The sequence below is a fragment of the Carcharhinus amblyrhynchos genome, chromosome 23, assembly GCF_965287045.1.
Source record: "Carcharhinus amblyrhynchos chromosome 23, sCarAmb.v2.hapA, whole genome shotgun sequence".
Lineage (NCBI taxonomy): Eukaryota > Metazoa > Chordata > Chondrichthyes > Carcharhiniformes > Carcharhinidae > Carcharhinus > Carcharhinus amblyrhynchos.
The window spans coordinates 1,884,042-1,908,737 of record NC_137346.1 but is presented as its reverse complement, the minus strand read 5'-3'; the positions used below and the strand labels follow the sequence as shown (position 1 = coordinate 1,908,737).

The 24,696-nt window shown below is 43.4% G+C and overlaps 1 protein-coding gene across 1 annotated transcript in view; it reads left to right on the top strand.

The window, feature by feature from the left end:
- The window catches only part of smg6 (SMG6 nonsense mediated mRNA decay factor), a 432,770-nt gene that overhangs the window by 190,780 nt on the left and 217,294 nt on the right, over positions 1 to 24,696 (top strand). Inside the window, exon 10 of the mRNA XM_080210854.1 lies at positions 20,750 to 20,906. Coding sequence (XP_080066980.1) covers positions 20,750 to 20,906 — 157 coding nt within the window. The remainder of the gene's footprint in view (positions 1 to 20,749; positions 20,907 to 24,696) is intronic.

Here is a 24,696-nt window from a genome sequence, read left to right as displayed (position 1 = left end):
TTTGAGTTGTTTTCACAGCAGCCATATTCTATCTGACGCCCCCAGACACAGCTGACACCAACAAGATGCATGTCTATAAACCCTTGCTCACAATAGTCCTGATGGTTCAGAATCTCCAGAGATTCTCTTCTCTGACCACTTTAAGTGGTTTTGTTGGCTTTGGCAACACTGAAACAGCTATGGTGTGTCTTGTCTAATCCACAACTCCCTACCCTTTTTGTCTTCCATTTCTGGTTCCCTTTAACTGTATAATACATGTAGTAAGTAATACAATCCCTATTCTCAGAGACTTGTTTCAACACCGGGATCTGTTCTGAACTGCGCCTTGCTTGTATTCACTCTCACCAAATGTATTTTGGAACTGCCTGACAGCAGACAGCCCCATCACCATGATTGGCTTTCTATTCATCTTTTTATTTCTTAGCTTTTAATTCTCAGAATTTGCAAACTCTAACCTGCTGTTATAATTACTGTATTCATTTGGCCGGTCCAGTTCCGTCTCTAGTCGATGGTCACCCAAGGCTGATGATAGTTAGGGATTCAGTGATGCCATTGAATGTCAAGGGGAAGTTATTAAATTCTCTGACGTTGGAAATGGTCATTGCTTGGCACATCTGCAGTGTTTTCAGTTGCTTGTCACTTATTAGCCCAAGCCTGGATGTTGTCCTGCTCCTGCTGCATTTGGACATGGATTGCTTTAGTAGCTGAGAAGTCGAATGGCACTGAAAATTGTGAAATTGTCAGCAAATATCCCACTTCGGATCTTATATCGAAGGGAAGGTCATTGATGATTCAGCTGAAGATGGTTGGGCTGAGGATACTAATCTGAGGAATTCCTCCAATCATGTCTTGAGGTTGAGATGATCAATCTCCAACAACCATGACCATCATTAATGCAAGGGTGAGGAGATTAGGACCTCACACTTTTTTTTTAGAAAATATACATGGATATCCTCATGGCTATTCCTAAAAGTTTAAAACTGGACAGCTGCTTTTTAAAATAGTAGAATCCATGTCTGCCTGTGATCCTTGAAGAAAAGAAGCTACTTGGCAGTATCCAAGAAACTTGCATCTTATTACTCTGAAGCAACATCAACGACCCTCTGTGGGCTGCAGGGATCAAATTCAAAGAGAACTATGTGAAGGGCGTCGACATTTCATAACCCAGATTGACGAACCGGAGCGTCCTGTCCATCGTTTTCCTCTCCGTTATTAGTTATGAGAGATTTAACCAACCAAGTCGAGAGATACATGCCACAGACAATGTGGAGAGGTGGATATCCTGTGACTCAGACCTCTAGTTTGTGAAGCTAGCATTATTGTCTCGTGGAACTGTAGATTCAGTCTGTTGTTTATCATCATACCAGTAGCCTCACAGCAAAAGGCTCTCTGACCAGATTGAATACCTGACCCCATCCATGATGTTTCTGCTGGAACTTCTGAACCATTTCCCAACAAGATTGATTCATCTCTGAACGTCTACCTCATTGTGTGAAGTCAACTCCACCGGAAAAGCAGATTATCTAGCATTGATTTTCAGCCTGCCGAACTCTGTAAAAGAATGCCTCATTAGACTTTGATTCTGGACTTTGGAACCCATGTAAAACGTCATTTCTTTTCTCTGTGGTCTCTGCACAGAAAATCTTTTTTCTATCCCCCTTTTACTATATGAATCCAAAGTGGGCAATATTATGACTCCCCCTCTGCAGTTTTGTATGGCAAATAAACTAACCCTTTGAGTTCATCCTATCCTGAGTTTGATGTGAGTTTATTAATAGAAAATTAAAGCGCTCCAAACCAGAGGGGTAGGGAAATGTGCCACTTATGGTAAATGGGGAAATAAATCAAGGAGTCTTTTTGTTTATGGATAGGTGATAAGAGAAAATCAATACAGTTTAAATCAACCCCCATCCTTTTCATAACAAAGATATTGACTTTAACCATTAGAGAGTTCTCCTCCAAATCCTTTTGACTCCAGTTTTGCTAGGGCTCTTTGGTTCCACACTCAGTCAGATGCTGCCTTGATGTTTAAGGCAGTTACTCTCACTTCACTTTTTGAGTTCAGTTCATTTGCCACGTTTTGATCAAGGCTGTACTGAGGTCAGGAACTGAGTGGCTCTGGTATAACCCATACTCAGCATCAGTGAGCAGGTTATTGCTGAGCAGGTGCTGCTTGACAGCACTGTCAATGATGCTTTCCATCCCTTTACTGATGATCAAAGGTAGACTGATTGGGCAGTAATTGGCTGGGTTGGATTTATCGTGTTTTTTGTGACGAGATATCTGGGCAATTTAGCACTTTGCCGGATAGATGCCAGTGTTGTGGCTGTACTGGAACAGCTTGGTTCGAAACACGGCAAGTTTGGGAGTAAAAGTCTTCAATGCTGTTGCTGTGATGTGAGGCCCCATAGTATTTGCAGTTTTCAGTATCCAGAGCCTTCAGCCATTTCTTGAAATCACATGGAGTGAATTGAATTGGCTGAAGGCTGTCATCTGTGACGCTGGGGACCTCCAGAGGAGGTCCACTTGGAATTTCTGGCTGAAGAGAGTTGCAAATGCCTCAGCCTTGTCTGTTTCAGTGATGTGCTGGGCTCCTCCATCATTGAGGATAGGGATATTTGTGTAGCCTCCTCTTCCAGCGAGTGGTTTCATTGTCCACCACCATTCATTACTGAGCAGGACTATGGAACATTGATCTGATCCATTGTTTGTGGGATTACTGCTCTTGGCTTGGGCATTACCAGTACATATTGTGCTTGGCCAGCTAGTCTACAAGGGGGCTAAAATAAGATGGGTTGCTCAGGTAAAAGTGGCAATAGAAAGTTCCAGAAGCTGCAGTTCAGGGAAGGGACATTCTGGAAGTAAAAGTGTGCCATTATTATTCAGACCTGCAGTTTAAAACATTTGAAAATGAATTGATTTAGTGTAAAATCTGCAACATTGTTACATTTCCTGAGAAGTGGAGGTACTGGTCTTGGGTCCTTTAACAAGAGGGCTGGTGCAGATGAATCACCTGGTATTGCTGCTTGTATTTAGGTGATTATTTTGTTGAGCGTGTACAGTAACTCAGCAGTGAACAGTGTTTACCAGTTCATAGCATTGCAGCAAACAAGATTACAAACACACATGAGTTAAGGATACAGCATTCAGCCTCTGGCATTCCACCACTTCCATCTTTCCAACCCAAAAATGGCCAATTTATTCCAATTCTCTGTTTCCAGTTTGTTAACCAATCGTCTGTCTGACCATGAACTCACACTGGATTCAGATTGAGATATGTTGAACTGCTTTACGTTAATGTGCGTTTATAAAATCAGGACATACCATGTAGGAGTCAGTATGCAATTAATAAAGCATTATCGTCTTAGTTGGGACCAGTATTTCTTTTTAAAGAAGTCTGAAATTCCAGTTATTTACTAAAAGAATGAAATCATAAAATTCTGTGGTTTAAAATCAAGAATTTTTACTGTGTAAGAATCAAGCAAAGTGAATGACAAAAACTGTCTTGAGTAACCACAAATGCTCTAAAACCCAGAATCAACATAAATTAAACATGAATTAACAAGCTATTTGTGGTTGACTATAAACGATAGATTCCACATTGAATGGCAGATGCAACTAAAATAGATCTTACAAATTGGCTCGATAGTTCTCTCAGCGTGCATGTCATCAATCTCAGTCATAAGGTCCTTCAAAACTCTGTCTGCCTGACAAAGAATTCCAGCTTCTCTTCTTCTAGAACTGAGCCTAACCCTCAGCCAAAAGCAGTGCGCAACAACTCAAATTCCACAGGCACAGTCTCCAGCAAAACTGGCACATGTCTGCAGAACCTCCTCGACTCTGCTAGTGGCAGTCTGGTCGCTGTAGATCCAACAATGTCATCTTCAAATAACAGAAACAGCTGCAGCAACTGCACATTTGCCTAATTCCAACTTTTGGACCATCATCTTCAGCCTGCCTGTAGTGCACCACTAGAATCATTTTCATCATCTGACTTCTGGTTATTCCTTTTTATATCTGTCCTTTTTATGTGGGTTCAATCTGTTAGAATCATAGAACCATAGAAACTCTACAGAGCTGGAGGAGGCCATTTGATCCATCAAGTTTGCACCGACAGCAATCCTACCCAGGCCCTGTCCCCATATCCCTATGTATTTACTCAGCTTGTCCTCCTGACACTAATGGGGAATTTAGCATGGCCAATCCACCCAACCTGCATATTTTTGGATTGTGGGAGGAAACCCACACAAACACAGGGAGAACGTGCAAACTCCATATAGACGGTGACCCAAGGCCGGAATTGAACCCGGGTCCTTGGCACTGAGGCAACAGTGCTAACCGCTGTGCCACTGTGCTGCCTGTTGTAGTTACTCCAGAAGTTTAGGTTTGCAATCTGCTTTAGTTTCCTTCGAAACTGGGAGAATCAGTTTCCTTTTCAGTTTCCCTTTTCGATTTCCATTTTCAGATAGAGTCTGCTCAGAAAAATAAACCTGGGAAACAATGGATTCCATCTCATAGGTAACAAACTGTATTGCTTTACTAGATTATCAGAATATAATTAACCTTACTCTGCAACGTTTAGGAATATTAGGATCTCTGAAACAAGACGAGGTTATTCAGCTTATCAAGTCCACTCTGTCTATCCATGATCTCTCCTGCTTTGGGAACACGAAGCTTCTTCCTCTCTCTTCCCTGAAGAAAATCTAGTGGTGATGTTAATAGCTTTCAGCCTTCTGCCCCCTATCCATTGAAATATGTTAGTTTAATCTGTCTGATTTTACCTGGGTGCTCTGCTGATGATGCTTAACTTGCTCTGTTCATTTCTTATCCCAAACGCAATAATTTTAGACCGTGAATTAATTTTGTCTTTACCCAGTCTCTGGTCTTTGCAATTCTTGTTGGATGAATATAAAGAGCTGATGATTTCTTTTGTTTCTGTTGTTCTATTTGTACCACCTTTTAACGAAATGTAGCATTGTGGTCCTCAAGCAGTTAATGAACCACAGGGAAAGGTGATTGACGTACTTTGTTTTCTCACAAACTCCAGCGTTTCCATTCTGTCTTAGCCTAGGGTCGTGGGTCAGTCACGCTCCGATTGGAAAAACAATGGGAATTTGAAAGCAGTGTTTCTCCATGTATCCGATAACCCTGTGCTTTTTATTTTGTTTTTGTTTTTTCTTCTATAGATTATACTGTACTGCACTGTGTGAAATAATGGATTCTGGGCAGGTCAGGCAGCTTTTTTGTGAATACTTTTTATTTAGGATCCAATGCAATGTGTTATGAGATTGAGCTGTTAGTGTCACAAATCCAGCTTCTGCAAGTTAAAAAAATTGCACTCAAACTTTTCCAACATTTAGGGAGCAGTTTTAGGCTCTGTAAGACTAAGATTACATGTCATGCTAGCACAGAAAATTAAAGAAAGCACCAGTGCAGAACTGTGCACCAAAGAAAAGGTGTTAGAGACAGTTTAAGTGAAGCACGGGTGGAGTTGAAGGCTACAAAGCAGCACCTTTGACACCCCTTCACAAGCAAACCTCAACAGAGCTTCATTTAACTAACTGGGAGACCCAGGAAACCCCTAACTATACTAAGAAAACTTAAGACATTTAAGTGTTTTAAAAACTTGTTCCTGGTTTGCCTGGCACCCTGCAGTGACTGGATTATTACCTAAATCTAATCTGTGAGAAAGTGGCGATGAGCTCCCAGATTGAACCACTGCTGTCTTTATGTAGGTATGCCCACAATGTTGTTAGGAAGGGAGTTCCAAGATTGTGATCTAGTGGTGCCGAAGAAGTAGTGATATAATGTCAGGTCAGAATGTGTTTCCAGCTGCCTAACCCTAAGCTTTGGAATTTGCTCTTCAAGCCTCACTCCTCTCTATTCCACTCCTCTCCCGTTTCCTTTAAGATGTTCCTAAAGCCTAATTTTACGGCCAAAGTTTTGGTCATCTATTATATTATCTGCCTTATGGGCTTGGTGTCACATGTTTTTGTTATTTGTATTGGGGATGTGGGCTTTGCTGGCTAGGGCAGCATTTATTGCCCATCCCTAAATGCCTTTGAGAAGCTGAGCTGCTTTCTTGAACTTCTGCAGTCCCTGTGGTGTAGATACACCCATGGTCACTTTATAATGCTCCTGTGAAACGTCTTGAAAGATTTTATTACAGTAAAGCACTATATAAATACAGCTTGTCATTGTGTTCCACTTATTGTGGTCGTGATTTTGTCTAGCTAGTAGTGTTGTTGTTAGGCCAGCATTTGTTGCCCATCCATATTTGCCCTTGGGAAGATGGTGGTGAGCTGTTGCCTTGAACTGCTGCTGTCCATGTGACCCATAGTGCAGTTAAAGATGGAATTTCCAAGATTTTGACCCAGTGACGGTGAAGGAATGATATATGACCAAGTCAGGATGATATGTGGCTTGGAGCAGAGTTTGCAGATGGTGGTATTCCCAAATGATACACACTGCAGTCATGGTATGCCTGTGGTAGAGGACATGCATGTTTAAAATGATGGACAAGGTGCCAAGCAAGTGAGCTTCTTTGTTTTAGATGGTGTCAAGCCTTTTGAGTATTGTTGGAGCTGTATCCATCCAGGCAAGTGGGAAGTATTCCATCACATTCCTGACTTGTGCCTTGTAGATGGTGGACAAGCTTTGGGGGTCAGGAGGTGAGTTACTTCATAGAACCAAAGAATAATTACAGCTCAGAAGGAGGTCATTCTGCTCATCTTACTCATGCTGGCCTGAGGACACCCAGGTGCCCTTTCTAAGCCAGCCCATAGCTCTGTGGTTCACAGCACTTAAAGTGCAGATCCAAGTACTTTTTAAAAGAGCTTAGGGTCACCACTTCACCACCAACTCAAGCAGCAAATTCCAGACACCCTCTCTTTCTGCACCTTCTGTCACTTACCCTGAATCTATAAGCCCCCTGCTTCTAGAATTCTCTGCCAAGGGAAATATCTTGTCCACTCAATTTCTTCCCTTCATAATCTTGACAGATTGAGATATTTGTAAACGATGGCCAGTATTTTACAACCTCACTTGGGTGAGGCTTGTGACATCTGCCCGAGGCCAAGAGAGAATTCTGTTCTGCGAGCCGCACCCATGATTCTTGGACTGGTGTTGCGGTAGAATTCCGGCTGATGTGTACTTAGGGATATTGGGCAAAGATGGGAATGTGGAGTTAAGTTACTGATGAGTCATGATCTCATTGAATGGGGAAACGAGGTGATGGTTTTTGGTAAATTGAACTAGGGCAGGACTTACTCAGTTAATGGTAGGACATTGAGTTACAGAACAAAGAGATCTAGGAGTACCAGGTTCATAGCTCCTTGAAAGTGGAGTCACAGATGGACAGAGTGGTGAAGAAGGCTTTCAGCATGCTTGTTTCATTGGTCAGAACATTGAATACAGGAGTTGGGACATCTTGTTGAAGTTGTACAAGACATTGGTAAGGCTACACTTGGAATACTGTGTACGGTCACTGTTATAGAAAGGATGTTATTAAACTAGAAAGAGTGCAGAAAAGATTTACTAGGATGCTACCGGGACTTGATGGTTTGATTTATAAGGAAAGGCTGGATAGACTGGGACTTCTTTCTCTAGAGCATAGGAAGCTGAGAGGTGATCTTATAGAGGTCTATAAAATAATGAGGAGCATAGATCTGTTAGATAGTCAACATCTTTTCCTGAGGTAGAGAAGTCTAAAACTAGACGGCATCGGTTTAAGATGAGAGGGGAGAGATACAAAAGGGTCCAGAGGGGCAATTCTTTCACACAGCACTTGGTGAGTGTTTGGAATAAGCTGCCAGAGGTAGTAGTAGAGGCAGGTACAATTTTTTCCTTTAAAAAGTGTTTAGACAGTTCCATGGGTAAGATGGGTATAGAGAGATATGGTCCAAACGTGGGCAATTGGGACTAGCTTAGTGGTTTAAAAGAAAGGTGGCATGGACAAGTTGGGCCAAAGGGCCTGTTTCCATGCTGTAAATCTCTGACTCGATAACTGGCTAGAGGGGCTACATTATGTTCCTTTGATAGGACATGCCTTCCTCTCTTCCCCTTTTCCAGAGCTGCTTACATGTTTTGGATCAGTCACTTGTTCAGTGTTTTCCTTCTTTGTCAGGTGGTAATTGGTGGTTTCTGTACTTGTGTCCCATTGAGTGGTTGAGTTGGGTCATACTTTGCATCCAATGTTCACTTGAAAAATGTTCTCGTACAACCTGACTCCACAAAAACTCCAGCTTGGCTCAGTGCATGAATGTGCAATGTGGTGTGCTACTGAGTCATGCATACCAAAGCGATGTGCCGAGCTAACTGGCTTCTGGGGTTGCAATATCTGTGCTTCTGAGCGAGTAAAAGGAAAATTCACCATGGTTCCTGCTCCTGATCCAGAGCCAGAGATTGCTACTGGAAAATGTGTGTAGATGTAACACAAAGACAGGGTTAGATTTGCCAATGGTGCCTCTCGTGGTTGACTAGCCCAGCCATGTAGCAGGAGATGAGGTTGGGTTTAAAATGAATAAACTACATTGTGGCTGGAAAGCTCAATTAAAGCTTTCTCTGGTCTTTTCTTTAAACTTGCCATGTCCTTGACCCTGGACTTTCAGCAAACTGTTTAAAACATTACAATTAGATTTCATAGAGAAATGCAGAGAGTATTCTGCATCTGAGCTGGAGCAGTCCCCAGGGGCCCCTGCAGTGATGCACAGGAAGTGATGCTGTATCCTTGGTAACTTCCGTTGTTTGCTATTATTTTCAGCATTGGTGAGATATGGCTGAATTGCTGCAGATTTGAAAATAGTGATAATGTTAGGATTTGTTTGAACAGGTACAGCCCCTTTCACCATGTTTTCTTTAAAATAGGTGTTTTAAGCATTAAAAAAAAAATTGAAGGTGTTCCCCTGCTCAATTTGCAGATTTCAAAGGCTTCTGTTAAAAAGGAGTTCCGGTTCACACAGTTCCTTGAAAAATTGCTGCCTGCTTTCGATTTAGAGCTGACCTAGATGGTGCCAGGTCTCTGTGCCCTCACAAAGAAACAGCCAGACCAAGTGCAATTGCCAGAGCAATTCAGCTGCAGCCCTAGAGCAATATGAGAAGTGCAAAAGGGAATGTAAGAAAGCAATTAGAAGGGCAAAAAGGAGGCATGAGAAAGGACTTGCGAACAGGATTAGGGAGAATCCTAAAATATTCTGCAAATACTGCGATTGCCGCAACAGGTCCACAGCAGATGCCATCTCTCTGGTCCTACATTCAACGCTGGAATACCTAATAACAAAGAACAACACACAGCCAGCGCGGGAAACAGGCCCTTCGGCCCAACGAGCCTGCGCCGCCATCTTAACAAAGCATTTTTCCTACACCTCCCTTGACCCGTGTGTATGCGTATGGTACCCCCATTGGAAACCAGATTCAGGGGAGAATAATTTAGGGACAATTTGTTACACCAATCGGCTTAATAGCACATCTTTGGGGTGTGGGAGGAAACCGGAGCACCGGAGGAAACCCACGCAACCACAGGGAGAATGCGCAAACTCCCACAGACACCGGCCCAAAACCATGTATCTGCACAGCTAGCAGTGATAGTCACTGAGCTGTTGTGGTGCCCATCTGCTGGTCCAGTTTTAAGCGTACACAACGACGCGAAGTACTAGGCCACTCTCGAAACATCCAAGAGCAGCCCACGCACGACCCACCGTGTGCATGCCCCTCGTTAGACAACAAGGTGGACCGACGCACCTGCGGAGCAAAAGAGACAAAACATCAACACATGTAGCATTAACAAAGGCACTTACGTCAGACTCCTATTTATTGAGTACAACTCAGCCTTCAACACCATTGTTCCTACAAAACTCATCTCCAAATTGCATGGCCTCAGGTTTGGCTCCTCCTTCTGTGACTGGATCCTGAACTCCCTAACTCACAGACCACAATCAGTAAGGATAGGCAACAACATCTCCTCCATGATCATCCTCACACCAGTGCCCTCAGCACCTACTATACTCCTTATACACCTATGAGTGTGTGGCCAAATTCCCCTCCAGTGGACAAGTCCCCAGGCCCGGATGAATTGTGCCCCAGGCTATTGTGGGAAGCGAGACAAGAAATTGCAGGGGCTCTGACACAAATTTTTAATTCCTCTCTATTCACGGGGGAAGTTCCAGAGGACTGGAGTATGGCTAATGGAATGCTGCCGGGATAGTTTCCTTGAACAGTGTGTGTTGGAGCCAACGAGGGAGCGAGCTATCTTAGGTCTGGTTTTATGTAATGAGGCGGGTAGAATTAGGGACCTTGTGGTGAAGGATCCTCTTGGGAAGAGTGATCATTGTATGGTGGAGTTTCTGATGCAGATGGAGGAGGAGAAAGTGGGTTCCCGGACGTGTGTCCTTTGTTTGAACAAAGGGGAGTACGGTAGGATGAGAGAGGAATTGGCGAATGTTGATTGGGGGAACGTGTTGGAAGCTAGGTCTGTTGAGGACCAGTGGAGGATCTTTAAGGAGATCTTTCTTGGTGCTCAGCAGAAATTTATTCCGACGGTTAAAAAGGATCGTAGGAGGAGAGATAATCAGCCGTGGATAACGGAGGTGGTAAAGGAAAGTGTTAAATTAAAAGCAGATGCGTTTAGAGTAGCTAAGAGTAGTGGGCGAGAAGAGGATTGGGAGAGGTTTAAATGTCAACAAAGAATGACAAAGAAGCTGATAAAGAAGGGTAGGATAAACTATGAAGCTGGGCTAGCGCTTAATATAAAAAAGGATAGCAAGAGTTTTTATAAATATATAAAAAGGAAGAGGCTGGCTAGGGTGAACGTTGGACCCTTAGAGGATGAGAGGGGGGACTTAGTGGTAGGGGATGGGGAAATGGCTGAGGCCTTGAATAACTTTTTTGTTTCGGTCTTCACGGAGGAGGACGTGAATAATTTGCCGGGTGTTAGCGATGGAAAGATGGTAGGAGTGGAGGGCCTGAATGACATTGTTGTTATTAGAGAGTCAGTGCTCGACAGACTGGAGGGACTGATTGTGGACAAGTCCCCAGGACCGGATGGAATGCATCCAAGGGTTCTGAAAGAAATGGCGGAGGTGATAGTGGATGCCTTGGTGGTTATTTTCCAAACGTCGCTGGATTCCGGAGAAGTGCCGGAAGATTGGAAAACGGCTAATGTTATGCCATTGTTTAAGAAGGGTGCCAGGCAAAAGGCAGGGAATTATAGGCTGGTTAGTTTAACGTCTGTTGTAGGTAAAATGTTAGAATCCTTGATCAAGGAGAAAATAGCGAGGCATCTTGAGGAGAATTGTTTGATAGAGCAGACGCAGCACGGTTTCGTTAAGGGGAAGTCGTGTCTGACGAATTTATTGGAGTTCTATGAGGATGTGTCTAGGGCGGTGGATAGAGGAGAGCCGGTGGATGTGGTGTTTCTTGATTTTCAGAAGGCGTTTGTTAAGGTGCCGCGCAAGAGGTTATTACAGAAGGTCAGGGGGCATGGAGTTGGGGGTAGGGTGTTAGCGTGGATAGGGGATTGGCTGTCAAATAGGAGGCAGAGAGTGGGGGTCAATGGGTGCTATTTGGATTGGTGGTTGGTGACTAGTGGAGTGCCCTAGGGGTCGGTGCTGGGACCTCAGCTATTTACCATTTATATAGATGATCTGGAGGAGGGAACCGAGTGTATGGTGTCGAAATTTGCTGATGACACCAAGATTGGTGGAACGGCAAATTGTGCGGAGGGTGTAGAGAGTCTGCAGAAGAATCTAGATAGGCTGGGCGAATGGGCCAGGAACTGGCAAATGGAATTTAATGTTGGCAAATGTGAAGTTGTCCACTTTGGTAGGAATAATGGTAGAAAGGACTATTACTTACATGGCGAAAAACTGCAGCATGCGACGGTGCAGAGGGACCTGGGGGTCCTTGTGCATGAGTCGCAAAAACCCAGCCTGCAGGTGCAGCAGGTGGTCAGGAAGGCAAATGGGATGCTGGCCTTCATAGTGAGGGGGATTGAATATAAAAGTAGGGAGGTCTTGCTGCAGCTGTATAGGGCACTGGTGAGGCCGCAGCTGGAGTACTGTGTGCAGTTTTGGTCGCCGCACTTACGCAAGGATACTTTGGCCTTGGAGGGAGTGCAGAGGAGGTTTACTAGGCTGATACCGGAGTTGAGGGGGTTGAACTATGAGGAGAGGCTGAATAAACTACGCTTGTACTCGTTAGAGTTTAGAAGAATGAGGGGAGATCTCATTGAGACATATAAGATGATGAATGGGATGGATAGGATAGAGGTGGAGAGGCTCTTCCCGCTCAGAAAGGACAGCAGGACCAGAGGGCACAGCCTCAAGATAAAGGGGGGGGGGGGGTTTAGAACAGAGTTGAGGAGGAACTTCTTCACTCAAAGCGTGGTGAATCTCTGGAATTCTCTGCCCGTTGAAGTGGTGGAGGCTGCCTCGCTAAATATATTTAAGATGCGGGTTGATAGGTTTTTGATAGGCAAGAGGATTAAGGGTTATGGGGAGAGGGCGGGAATGTGGAACTGAGCCACGACAGATCAGCCATGATCTTATTGAATGGCGGGGCAGGCTCGAAGGGCTAGATGGCCTACTCCTGCTCCTATTTCTTATGTTCTTAATGTGGTTCTACATTTTAAGAAGGGTGGTAGAGGTGAACCAGGGAATTACAGATCGGTGAGTCTCATATCAGTGGTAGGGAAACTATTGGAGAAAATTCCTACGGAGAGAATGAATCTCCACTTGGAGAGGCATGATTGATTCAGGATAGTCAGCATAGCTTTGCCAGAGGGAGGTCATGCCGTACAAATTTGAAAGAACTTTTCAATGAAGTGATTGCCCATTGAAGTGGTGGAGGCTACCTTGTTGAATATGTTTAAGTCACGGGTAGATAGATTTCTGATAGACAAGGGAATTAAGGGTTATGGGGAGCAGGCGGGAAAGTGGAACTGATTCACTTCAGATCAGCCATGATCTTATTGAGTGGCAGGGCAAGCTCGAAGGGCTAGATGGCCTACTCCTGCTCCTAGTTCTTATGTTCTTATGACTGTGTGATCTAGTACCTCTCTTTCCTGCAGCGGAAACACTCTTTTTGCCTACTCTGTTCTAAGAACATAAAAAATAGGAGCAGGAGTAGGCCATTCGCCCATTGACCATGCTCACCATTCAAACAGATCAAGGCTAACTATCGACTTCTACCCCATTTTCCCCAGTACCCCATATCCCTTAATGTCATTAGTATCCAGAAATTTATTAGCCTCTATTTCAAACATTCTCAATGCTTGAGCTTCCACAGCCCTCTGGGGCAGAGAATTCCAAAGATTCATTTCCCTCTGAGTGAAAAAATTCCTCCTCATCTCTGTCATAAATGACTCGTCCCTTATTCTGAGACTGTATCCCCTGGTTCTCCACTCATCAACTAGGAAATACTGTAAGAAATTTGAGAGTTTCAATTAGATCACCTTTCATTTTCCTAAACTCTTTTTAGTCTGCAGGAACACTTCCAGAAACTATAGAATTTTGAAAGATACCTACAAATGCATTGACTATCTCTTTAGCCACCTCCTTCAGTATTCTGGGATGAAGCTCATCTGCTCCTGCAGTTTTATCAGCCTTCAATCCAGTTGATCTTTTGAGCATGAATGTTTTTTTTAGTTCTTCGTTTTCATAAGTCCCTTTGTCCCCTAGTATTCCTGGGAGATTTTCTGTATCCTCCTCCATGAAGACAGACACACAGTAATTGCCCTGATGGCAATTTTTTCACACAGAGGGTGTTGAGTGTCTGGAACAAGCTGCCAAAGGCAGTAGTAGAAGCGGGTACAATTTTGTCTTTTTAAAAGTGTTTAGTTACATGGGTAAGATGGGTACAGAGAGAAATGGGCAAATGCAGGCAATTGGGACTAGCTTAGCAGTTAACAAAAGGGGTGGCATGGACAAGTTGGGCCGAAAGGCCTGTTTCCATGCTGTAAACCTTTATGAATCATCCTGACTTGAAACATTGGCCCTATTCTCTCTCCACAGATACTGTCAGACCTGCTGGGATTTTCCAGCATTTTCTGTTTTTGTTTCAGATTCCAGCATCCGCAGTAATTATTTAGTTTCTACACCATTTCCCTGTTTTGCATTCTAAGTTCTCCTGCCTATAATGAACCCACACTTGTTCTAAGTAATCTTTTCCTTTTCATGTACCGAAATAAACTGTTACAGTCCATGTTTATGTTTCTCTCTGGCTTGCCTATTTCTTCTTCCCTTTCTTTGTCAGTTTCTTGATCGTCCTCTTGATAACCAGCACTTATCAACCTGCAGCAAAAGAGAAATCCTGGAAGAGAATACCAGGGAAGTAATAAGGCAGAGATGTGCTGGAGAAAGGGGGAGCAGGCAGCACGGTGTTTAACACTGCTGCCTCATAGCGTCAGGGACCTGGGTTTGATTCCCAGCTTGGGTCACTGTCTGTGCAGAGTCTGCAAGTTCTCCCCGTATTTGCTTGGGTTTCCTCCAGCTACTCGGGTTTCCTCACATAGTTCTGAATGATGTGCTGGTTAGGTGCGTTGCCCATGCTAAATTCTCCCTCAGTGTACCCAAACAGGCGCCGGAGTGTGGCGACTAGGGAATTTTCACATTAACTTCATTGCAATGTTAACATAAGACTACTTGCGATACTAATAAACTTCGAACTTTGCTGAATTCTAATGGCTCCCAATCCTCAGATTTACCACTCTTTCTGGCGATCTTCCTTTTGCCACTTCCTTTGATCTAATGCAATCTTTAACTTCTTTTGTTGGGCATTGAGTCTAGGAGGAATGTGTATTTGTTGTAGACCATGTAATACCTCTTTAAATACTCACCATTGCCTGCTTACTATCAAATGTCCAACAAAATGTAATTTGCCCTGCTCATACCTTCCTAATTTCCTTTGTTTAGGTTTAGGAACTGGTTTCTGATGAACTAAAGCACTTGTACTCTAACAGTCAGGGTCGACTTGCATTTGTGTACAGCCAACTTCATTGCTATGCCAAGATCTTTGTGCTGTTTGTAAGTGGTGCAGGAGACTGCAGCAGCCTGCAGCCATTGTTAGGCTGGGGAATAGTGAAGGTGATTTTTGGCAGAAACTGCACCCTCCTATTGGTTCACCCCCAGGTGTGAATGCTGCAAGTGCCCTACAAATCCTCCTCTTGCCAATGCTGAGTAAAAGTTGTGCCTCTGCACACTCTGGAGTTTTCCAAATTACAGACCCCTCATTGCATTGTTAAGAGAATAATTGAATGCACGTGCTTTGGTCACATATTCCTGTGTGGGGACTGGCTGCAGTGGTTTTGCAAAGGCTGCAGTGGAGTCTCTGGAACAGATTCATGATCCACACACAGCATGACAAAGTGTTACAAAGTCTGTGCTTCACATTCGCAGCAACAGGTCTACAAAGAAAAACCACCAGTATTTTATCTTTAATTCCATGAACAGATTCAAAAAATTAAAAATCAAACTTTTTTCTTTGAAAACATGCAAATTCTGTAGTATTTAATTGTTTTTATTGTAGGTTCTGATCTTTCCCCACTGTAGTGCAATCTGCTTCTTGTTTGGAGATTATTTAATTGTTGTAGGATGACAGAATGCTCAATCCTCCTATCTTTAAAATGACAAACTTTGGACGAGTGAAGTTTCATTGCATCAAGTAAAGCTTAGCTCAGTTGGCTACGCTTTCACCTCTGAGTCAGAAGATTCATGTCCCACACTGGGACTTGAGCACATAATCTAGTCTTAACATTGCAGTATTGTACTGAGAGAGGTTGCTTCATCACAACTGTCATCCTTTGATGAGATGTTAAGCTGACATTCCCTTACCTTACTCACATGGATCTGTAAGAGTTTATTTTCACCAGGTGTACTGATGAACATGGAGTTCTCCTGATGTCTTGGCCAACACTCATCCCTCAGCCAGCTTCATTGAAAACAGATTGAGTGGTCATTTATTTTGTTGTTGTGGAACAGGCTGGTTGCCATCTGAAAAATTTATTATTGAGATGCAGATGTTTAAATAAGACTGCTCTTATTGCCCATTGCTAGTTGTTTTGAGATAGTGGGGCACCTTCATCTCTGTAACATTTTGATACAACCAAGTGGTTTTCTATCCACTTCAAGGGAAAGTTGAGAGTAAATTATGTTGGTCTCGCATAGAACATAGAAAAGTACATCACTGTACAGGCTCTTCGGCCCTCAGTGTTGTGCCGAGCTATGTCCAAACCCAAGATCAAGCTATCCCACTCCCTGTCATTCTGGTGTGTTCCATGTGCCTATCCAATAACCACTTGAAAGTTCCTAAAGTGTCCGAGTCCACTATCACAGCAGGCAGTGTATTCCACACCCCAATCACTCTCTGAGTGAAGAATCTACCTCGGACATCCCTCCTATATCTCCCACCATGAACCTTATAGTTATGCCCCCTAGTAACAGCTACATCCACCTGAGGAAATAGTCTCTGAACGTCCGCGCTATCAATCCCCCTCATCATCTTACAAACCTTTAAGTCGTCTCTCTCATCCTCTTCCACTCTAAAGAGAAAAGCCCCAGCTCCCTCAACCTTTCCTCATAAGACCTACCCTCCAAACCAGGCAGCATCCTGGTAAATCTCCTCTGCACTCTCTCCAATGCTTCCACATCCTTCTTATAGTGAGGTGACCAGAACTGCACACAATATTCCAAATGTGGCCTCGCCAAGGTCCGGTATAGTTGCAGCATAACCCCATGGCTCTCAAACTCAAACCTCCTGTTATGGGTAAAGATAGCAGGTTTCCTTCCTGAAAGGATGTCAGTAGATATTTATCACAATCCAATAGCCTGGTGGCCACTTCAACTGAAAGCAGCTTATAATCTTCCCAGTTTTGTTAAAACTGAATTCAAATTTTCAAACTGTCCATATAGTATCAAATAATACAGACGCATGTTCATGTCAGTGAATCGCAAAAATGTATTTTTGCGATAAAGGAGACGTGAAGGCTCAGTTAGGGCACTGGAGAGTTACAGATTAGCCAAGAAGGAACTAAAAGAGAGTTAAGAAGAACCAGAAGAGGACATGAGAAGAATTTGGTAGGTAGGATCAAGCAGAACCCTAAAGCTTTCTATAGGTATGTCAGGAATAAAATGATTAGGGCAAGATTAGGGCCAGTCAGGGAGAGTAGTGGGAAGTTGTGCATGGAGCCTGAAGAGATAGGAGAGGCACTAAATGAATATTTTTCATCAGTATTCACACAGGAAAAAGTCAATGTAGTTGAGAAGAATACTGAGATACAGGCTTTTAGACTACATGGGATTGAGATACATAAGGAGGAGGTGTAGCAATTCTTGGAAGTATGAAAATAGATAAGTCCCCTGGGCCGGATGGGATTTATACTAGGATTCTCTGGGAGGCTAGGGACGAGATTGCAGAGGCTTTGGCTTTGATCTTTATGTCATCATTGGCAACAGGTATAGTGCTGGAAGACTGGAGGATAGCAAATGTTGTCCCCTTGTTCAAGGAGGGGAGTAGATACCATCCTGCAAATTATAGACCGGCGAGCCTTACTTCTGTCGTGGGCAAAGTTTTGGAAAGGATTATAAGAAATATGATTTATAATCATCTAGAGAGAAATAATTTGATTACGGATAGTCAACACGGTTTTGTGAAGAGTACGTTGTGCCTCACAAACCTTACTGAGTTCTTTGAGAAGGTGACCAAAGAGGTGGATAAGGGTAAGGCAGTTGACGTGGTATATATGGATTTCAGCAAAGCGTTTGATAAGGTTCCCCATGGTAGGCTACTGCAGAAAATACAGATGCATGGGATTGAGGGTGATTTAGGAATTGGCTAGCTGATAGAAGACAGAGGATGGTGGTTGATGGGACTCGCCAACTTTAAGGGCATTCAAATGGTCATTGGATAGGCATATGGATAATATTGGAATAGTTTAGGTTAGAGGGTCATTAGATTGGTTCCACTGGTCGGTGCAACATTGAGGGCTGAAGGGCCTGTACTGCGCTGTAATGTTCTATGTTCGATTACTATAAATGGCTTTCTTGATTGTAGCTCCAGTGATTAAATAACAGCACCTGTAACATTGCTGTTCTCACACTGCCCCTATCAATCTCTGCTTTGACCTGTTAGCTGCATCGTTCAGCTGACTTACCAAGCGCTGGTCATACACCTGAATTCTGATATTGCTGAACACTTTATCATTGTGGATTGCCACAATTGGCAGATCTCCCAGAGACTCGGGGTAAAATGCATTAAATGCTTTAGTGTTGAGTCCTGCATAACGATGAGATCCCAACCTGTATCTAGTCTGTATGAAGTTAACAAAGCTGGAAAGCTGCAATTTGAATCTGTAACCTCGGGCTAGGAAGAGAAACAAACTGTTTGAACTTTGAATTGGGCTTGAATGTTACGGCCTTGATAATTTACTTAGGCTCTCTGCTTATGATGAGGTGAGTGAGATATTTGTAGGTTGCTAGCACCTAGCAAATCCTATCCTAACTCCTAACCCTATCCAGTCTGGGTTTTGGATGGCTCCTGCAACAGTAATGTGAGGGCTGGGGTTGGGGGCGGGGGGGTACAACTGACCTCATTATGGCTGGGTTCAGGAGGAGAACATTCTTCGGTGTTTCTGCTGCTGGTCATCATCATTTATCCCTTGCTGCAGTATGTATGAACACTGCTTGAAAACATAGCCATGTTGTGATGTACAATGTTGTTAAATTTATTTCAGTTCTTTACAGGATTATGTCTTTCTGATTAGGCCCAGCATTTATTGCCCAGCCCTAATTGCCCTTGAGAAAGTGGTGGTAAACTGCTCTTGAACAGCTGCAGTCCATGTGCTGTAGGTACATCCACAGTGCTAATAGGGAGGGCGTTCCAGGATTTCAACCCAGTGACAGTGAAGGAACGTCAGATAAATTTCCAAGTCAGGACGGTGAGAAACTGGGAGGGGAACCTCCAGGTGGTGGTGCTCCCATGTGTCCTCTGTCCTTGTCCTTCTAGGTAGTAGATAGGGGTTGTGAGTTTGGAAGGTACTGCTTAAGGAGCCTTGGTGAGTTGCTGCAGTGCATTTTGTAGATGGTACAAAGGACTGTTGAGGGAGTGATTGTTTGTGGAAAGAATCTCACAAGCTGCTTTGTCCAGGGTGGCATCAAGCTTCTTGAGTGTTGTTGGAGCTGCACCCACTCAGGCAAGTGGAGAGTATCCCATCACACTCGTGACTTGTGCCTTGTAGATGTTGGAAAGCTTTGAGGAGTCAGAAAGTGAGTTACTCATTGCAGGATTCCGAACCTTTGATCTGCTCTTGTGGCCACAGTATTTACGTGGCTAGTATCTACCTTGAGGGACTCCTGCCACCACAACCATCTTTCTTTGTGCCAAATAAGGCCACAATCAGTGGAGAGTTTGCCTCCTTATGCCCATTGACTCCAGTTTTTGGGCACTTTGATGCCCAATCAAACCAAATGCGGCCTCGCTACCAAGAGCAGTCACTATCACCTCACCTCTGGAGTCGAGCTCTTTTGTCCATATTTGAACCAAGGCTGTAATGAGTTCGGGAGCTGGGTGAATCTGGCAGTATCTAAACTGAACATCAGAGAGTTGGTTCTTGCTGGCTAAATGTCGCTTGAATACTGTCAGTGACACCCGCTATCACTTTGATCAAGAGTAGACTGATTGGGCAGTAATTGGCTGGGTTGGATTTGTCCTGCTTTTCGTGCACAGGAATTATCTGGACAATTTTCTACATTTCTGGGTAGACACCACTCTTGTAACCGTATTGGAATAACTTGGCTCAGGGCAGGTAAGTTCTGGAGCACACATCTTCAGAACTTTTACTAGAAGATTGTCACCTTCCATAGTTTTTGCAGTTCTCCTGCATTATAGCTTCGCAAGATTTACCTGAATTGCCCAGAAATACAAAGTTTCCCTGGAGAATTGTGGAGAACTGGGAAGGATCTGACAAAGCGATTTAAATTGCTAACTTATGATGATTATACTAATAGTTACTCTGAAAGACTTAGAAGAAATAAAAGCATTTCTAACAATCCCCACCGTAGACAGTTATCTTCATCCTGGCTGTTATTTTCAATGGGACCTTTAAACTCATCTGCTTTGCGGGGAGGTGGCAGCGTGTGGTATTGTCTGGTAGTCCAGAGACCCAGCATAAAGCTCTGGGGACTCAGATTCAAATCCCAACGTGGCAGATGGTGAAATTTGAATTGAACAAAAACCTGGAATTAAAAATCTATTGATGACCTTGAAACCATTGTTGATTGTCAGAAAAAAACCATCTGGTTCACTAATGTCCTTTAGGGAAGGAAATCTGCTGTGTTTACCTGGTCTGGCCTACATGTGGCTCACTACTCACAGCAATGTGGTTGACTCTTAAATACCCTCCCAACCAGAGCAGTTTGGGATAGGCAGTAAATGCTCGCCCAGCCCACCATCTGTAAATGAAATTAAAAAGGTGCCTGTCCTATTTCACTCTGATTCCTCTGGACTCTGATGCTGGACCCAAGGATCTGCTGCACTGCCTGAATTCTCCTGGCCTGAGGTACTTAGCGGAACTAAATGGGCACAGAGTGGCTAATTACCAGTCCAAGCAGGTTATGGCCAATTGTTGCAAAAGCTCTCTCAATGGCGAGCTTATATCAAATACTTGTGTTATTTTTTGTTGTAAGGTTAATGAAGACTGACTAAATGACTACTGTTTCTTGCACATAACACATCATTTATGTACTGCTTGTTTATGTTGCAGCCCGTTCAAATGAGGAAGATGATGATGATATCAAAGTATCTGCTTTCAACTTTGATCTGAAGGAGTTACTCCCCAGTGTGAAAGTGTGGTCTGATTGGATGCTGGGCCATCCAGATGAGTGGAACCCACCACCCAACTCCCTCATCCTGCCAAAAGAGTATGTTGTTTAAAAATCTGTTCACAATGCAACAAAAATACCTCTCTTTTTCTTCCTTTGTTCTTTTTCTCTTTCTATATTTTGTTTTGGTGTCTCAGAGACAGGGATTAATAACTGATGAGCAATTTTTGAATTACACTCAAGGCTGTCCATTTCCTGCAAGCAGTCCTTATTTTTCATTTGCAAATAGTGATTTGTTTCAATCTGGATGTTACAACTTGGAGTTGAATGATAGGCACGGGTGCGTGGGGAAGAGCTAGGCTAGTAAGCGAACACCACCCTGTTCCCAGTACATTTGCACTCTTTAAGTTAACCTTCCAACTGCATATCTGTTAATCACTAATTCCTGACTATTTCCATTTCCAAGTGCGTGCCTCTGCTAATCTGCTGTTGTAATCCCTGTCCATGCCTTTGTTATCTCTGCATTTGACTATTCCAGTGAGTAGAGTTGACAAGGGGGAACCAGTCAATGTGGTATATCTGAAGTTTTACAAGGCGTTTGTCAAAGTGCTGCACAAGAGATTATTGTGCAAGTTTAAAGCGGGTGGGATTGGGGGAATTGTATTGAGATGGATAGAAAACTGGTTGGCAGAGAGGAAACAATGAGTAGGAGTTAATGGGTGCTTTTCAAATTGGCAGGCAGTAACTAGTGGGGTGCCACAGGGATCGGTGCTGGTACCCCAGCTATTCACAATATATATTTATGATTTGGATGAGGGAACAAAATGTAACATCTCAAAGTTTGCAAGTGATACCAAGTTGGGAGGGTGAACTGTGACGAGGATGAGAGATCCTTCAGAATGATCTGGACAGGTTGGGTGAGTGGGCTAATCAATGGCAGATGCAGTATAATTTGGATAAATGTGAGGTTATTCACTTTGGAAGCAAAAACAAGAAGGCAGATTACTACCTGAATGGCTGTAAATTGGGAGAGGGGAGTGTGCAGCGGGACCTGGGTGTCCTTGTGCACCAGTCACTGAAGGTAAGCATGCAGGTACAGCAGGTGGTAAAGAAGGCAAATGGTATGTTGGTGTTCATTGCAAGAAGTTTCGCGTACAGGAGCAGGGATGTGTTGTTGCGATTATACAGGGCCTTGGTAAAGCCACACCTAGAGTATTGTGTGCAGTTTTGGTCTCCTCTTCTGAGGAAGGATGTTCTTGCTCTTGAGGGAGTGCAGTGAAGGTTTACCAGGCTGATTCTGGGGAAGGCAGGACTGATGTATGAGGAGAGATTGATCAGGTTAGGATTGTTTTTTCATTGAAGTTCAGATGAATGAGAGGAGATTTCATAGACACTTATAAAATTCTAACAGGACTAGACAGGGTAGATGCAGGGAGGATATTCCTGACGGTGGGGGAGTCCAGAACCAGGGGTCACAGTCTGTGGATTCAGGGTAGATCATTTAGGACGGAGGTTAGGAGACATTTCTTCGCCCAAAGAGTGGTGAGCCTGTGGAATTTATTACCACAGGAAATAGTTGCTGCCAGAACATTGAATGTATTCAAGAGGCGGCTGGATATAGCACTTGGGGTGAATGGGATCAAAAGTTATGGGGAAAAAGCAGGATTAGGCTCTTGTGTTGGATGATTCGACATGATCGTAATGAATGGTAGAGCAGGCTAGAAAGGCCAAATGACCTCCTCCTGCTCCTATTCTCTATGTTTCTATCTTCTAGATGGTCTCTTCTATTCTACAGAAACCTGATAAATTTGAAACCCTGCTGTCTACATCTGAACCAGCACACAAACTGGAGGTCATAGGTTAAAGTGAGAGGAGAAAGATTTAAAAGGGACCTGAGGGGCAACTTTTTCACACAGAGGGTGGTGCATTATGGAATGAGTTGCCAGAGGAGATGGTAGAGGCGGGTACAATTACAACATTTAAAAGTTATTTGGACAGGTACATGGATAGGAAAGGTTCAGAGAGATACAGGCCAAACACAGGCAAATGGGACTAGTTCAGTTTAGGCAACCTGGTCAGCATGTTGGGCCGAAGGGCCTGCTTCTGATTTTTATCACCCCTTCATTGGTGAATGCTGCCAAGGTCCTACATTCTAGAATTTTCTGTTTAAACTTCCCCACCTCTCTATTTCCTTCCTCCTTTCAAGCACTCCTTAAAATCTAGCTGTGATCAAGCTAATAGCACTGTCTATAGCTCAGTGACAGACTTTGATTATGCGGCTGTGAAGCACTTTGGAGTACTTTGTTAAAGATGCTATATAAATGCAAGAAACTGTTGCAGTTTGTCTGATTATGTTTATCACATGTTAAACATTTGTTGTGAAAAGTTGTGATTTTTTGATGACATGATCAAATGGGATGCAGGGAATGATGGACATATGATTATCTTTGCCCAGTCCATGAGCAGTTGGGATTTTGTTCAGGGGTTGAATAGAGAGTTTGTTTTGTGTCAGCTGTTAAGTAAGTAACAGTGTTCTGTATCATCACAGTCATATTTAACAACTTTCACTTACTGTTTCTTCCTCCTGTGGTCATTTGGTCATTTTTGTGTTTGAACCGGAGAGCATGCTATTCAACTGTACAGAGCATCACAGCCTTGTCTGTGCATCTCTTCACACACCATTTGCCAGGGCAGTACACAATATTGACCATCACTGTCGCTCCCAGCTGCAGTCCGCCAAGCTGTACTGTCCACTCCCACTGCCACCACCACTGCTGTACGTGAGAGCACAAGAAATAGAAGCAGGAGGATGCCATCAAGCCTTTCCGGCCTGCCCCGACATTTAATACAAACATTGCTGATCTATGTTGACTTCTGCTCCTTTTCTGTGCCATTTCCCCATTCCCTCGATTTATCAAATATTTATCCACCTCCACTTTGAATACTTCTAATGACCCAGCCTCCCCCACCCTCTGGAGCAAAGAATTCCAGAGATTCACCACCCTCTGCAAGAAGAAATTTCTACACACCTCACTTTTAAATGATCGGTCCTTTATCTTGTAGCTATGTGCCTTTGTTCGAAACTCTCCCACTAGTCAAAACATCTCACCATCTATTCTGTCAAGCTCCCTCAGGATCTTGTATGTTTGAATAAGGTCACCCCTCACTCTTCTAAACTCCAAGGAATACAGACCCAGACTAGGTACTACTGCTGCAGCTAGCAGCACAGATTAGTTACTTGGTCAGTGTGGCTTAGTTAATTACTGGATAAACTCACTGTATGCTCTTGTTATAAACAATCCAGTATTAGAATATCATAATTTTCCTCTTTCCATGTTTTATTTCTCCGAAGGATTGGAAAGCTCCACCCAACTGTGCTCTTGGCTTCAAAATGAGCATTCCTCTCTAATTGTCTCCCACTTTATGTCCCAGCTCACACCCAGAGTCCTTCAGGCTTGCTTCCACATCCCAAATCCCACCTCCCAAATTCACATGTTTCCTAAAAAAAAAAGCCAGCCATCTTTATCAACTCAGTGCCACAATCTCTCCCTCTCTCGTGAAGGAAGCACTTTATCATAGTTTTCCTGTGCATGTGTGAGATGCTAATGACGTTGTCTTTCTATATTTCACTTCTCTTACATTACCTAACTCCTCTCACCTAGTTTCCATGCTTATATCAGTGCATACCATATGATTAAACATATTTCAATTAAATCTGCAAAAAGACACAAGGCAAAATAAATGAATGATTAGTAAATTTAGAATGTTGTCTTTGGGTGTTGGCAGTGCACATGTTCATGTGGAACGTTCAGTAAATTTAAATTTTTATTGGAACTCAGTGCAGGTTTTATCTACTGCACTCGCTCCATCGAGATAGCACCAATGTACA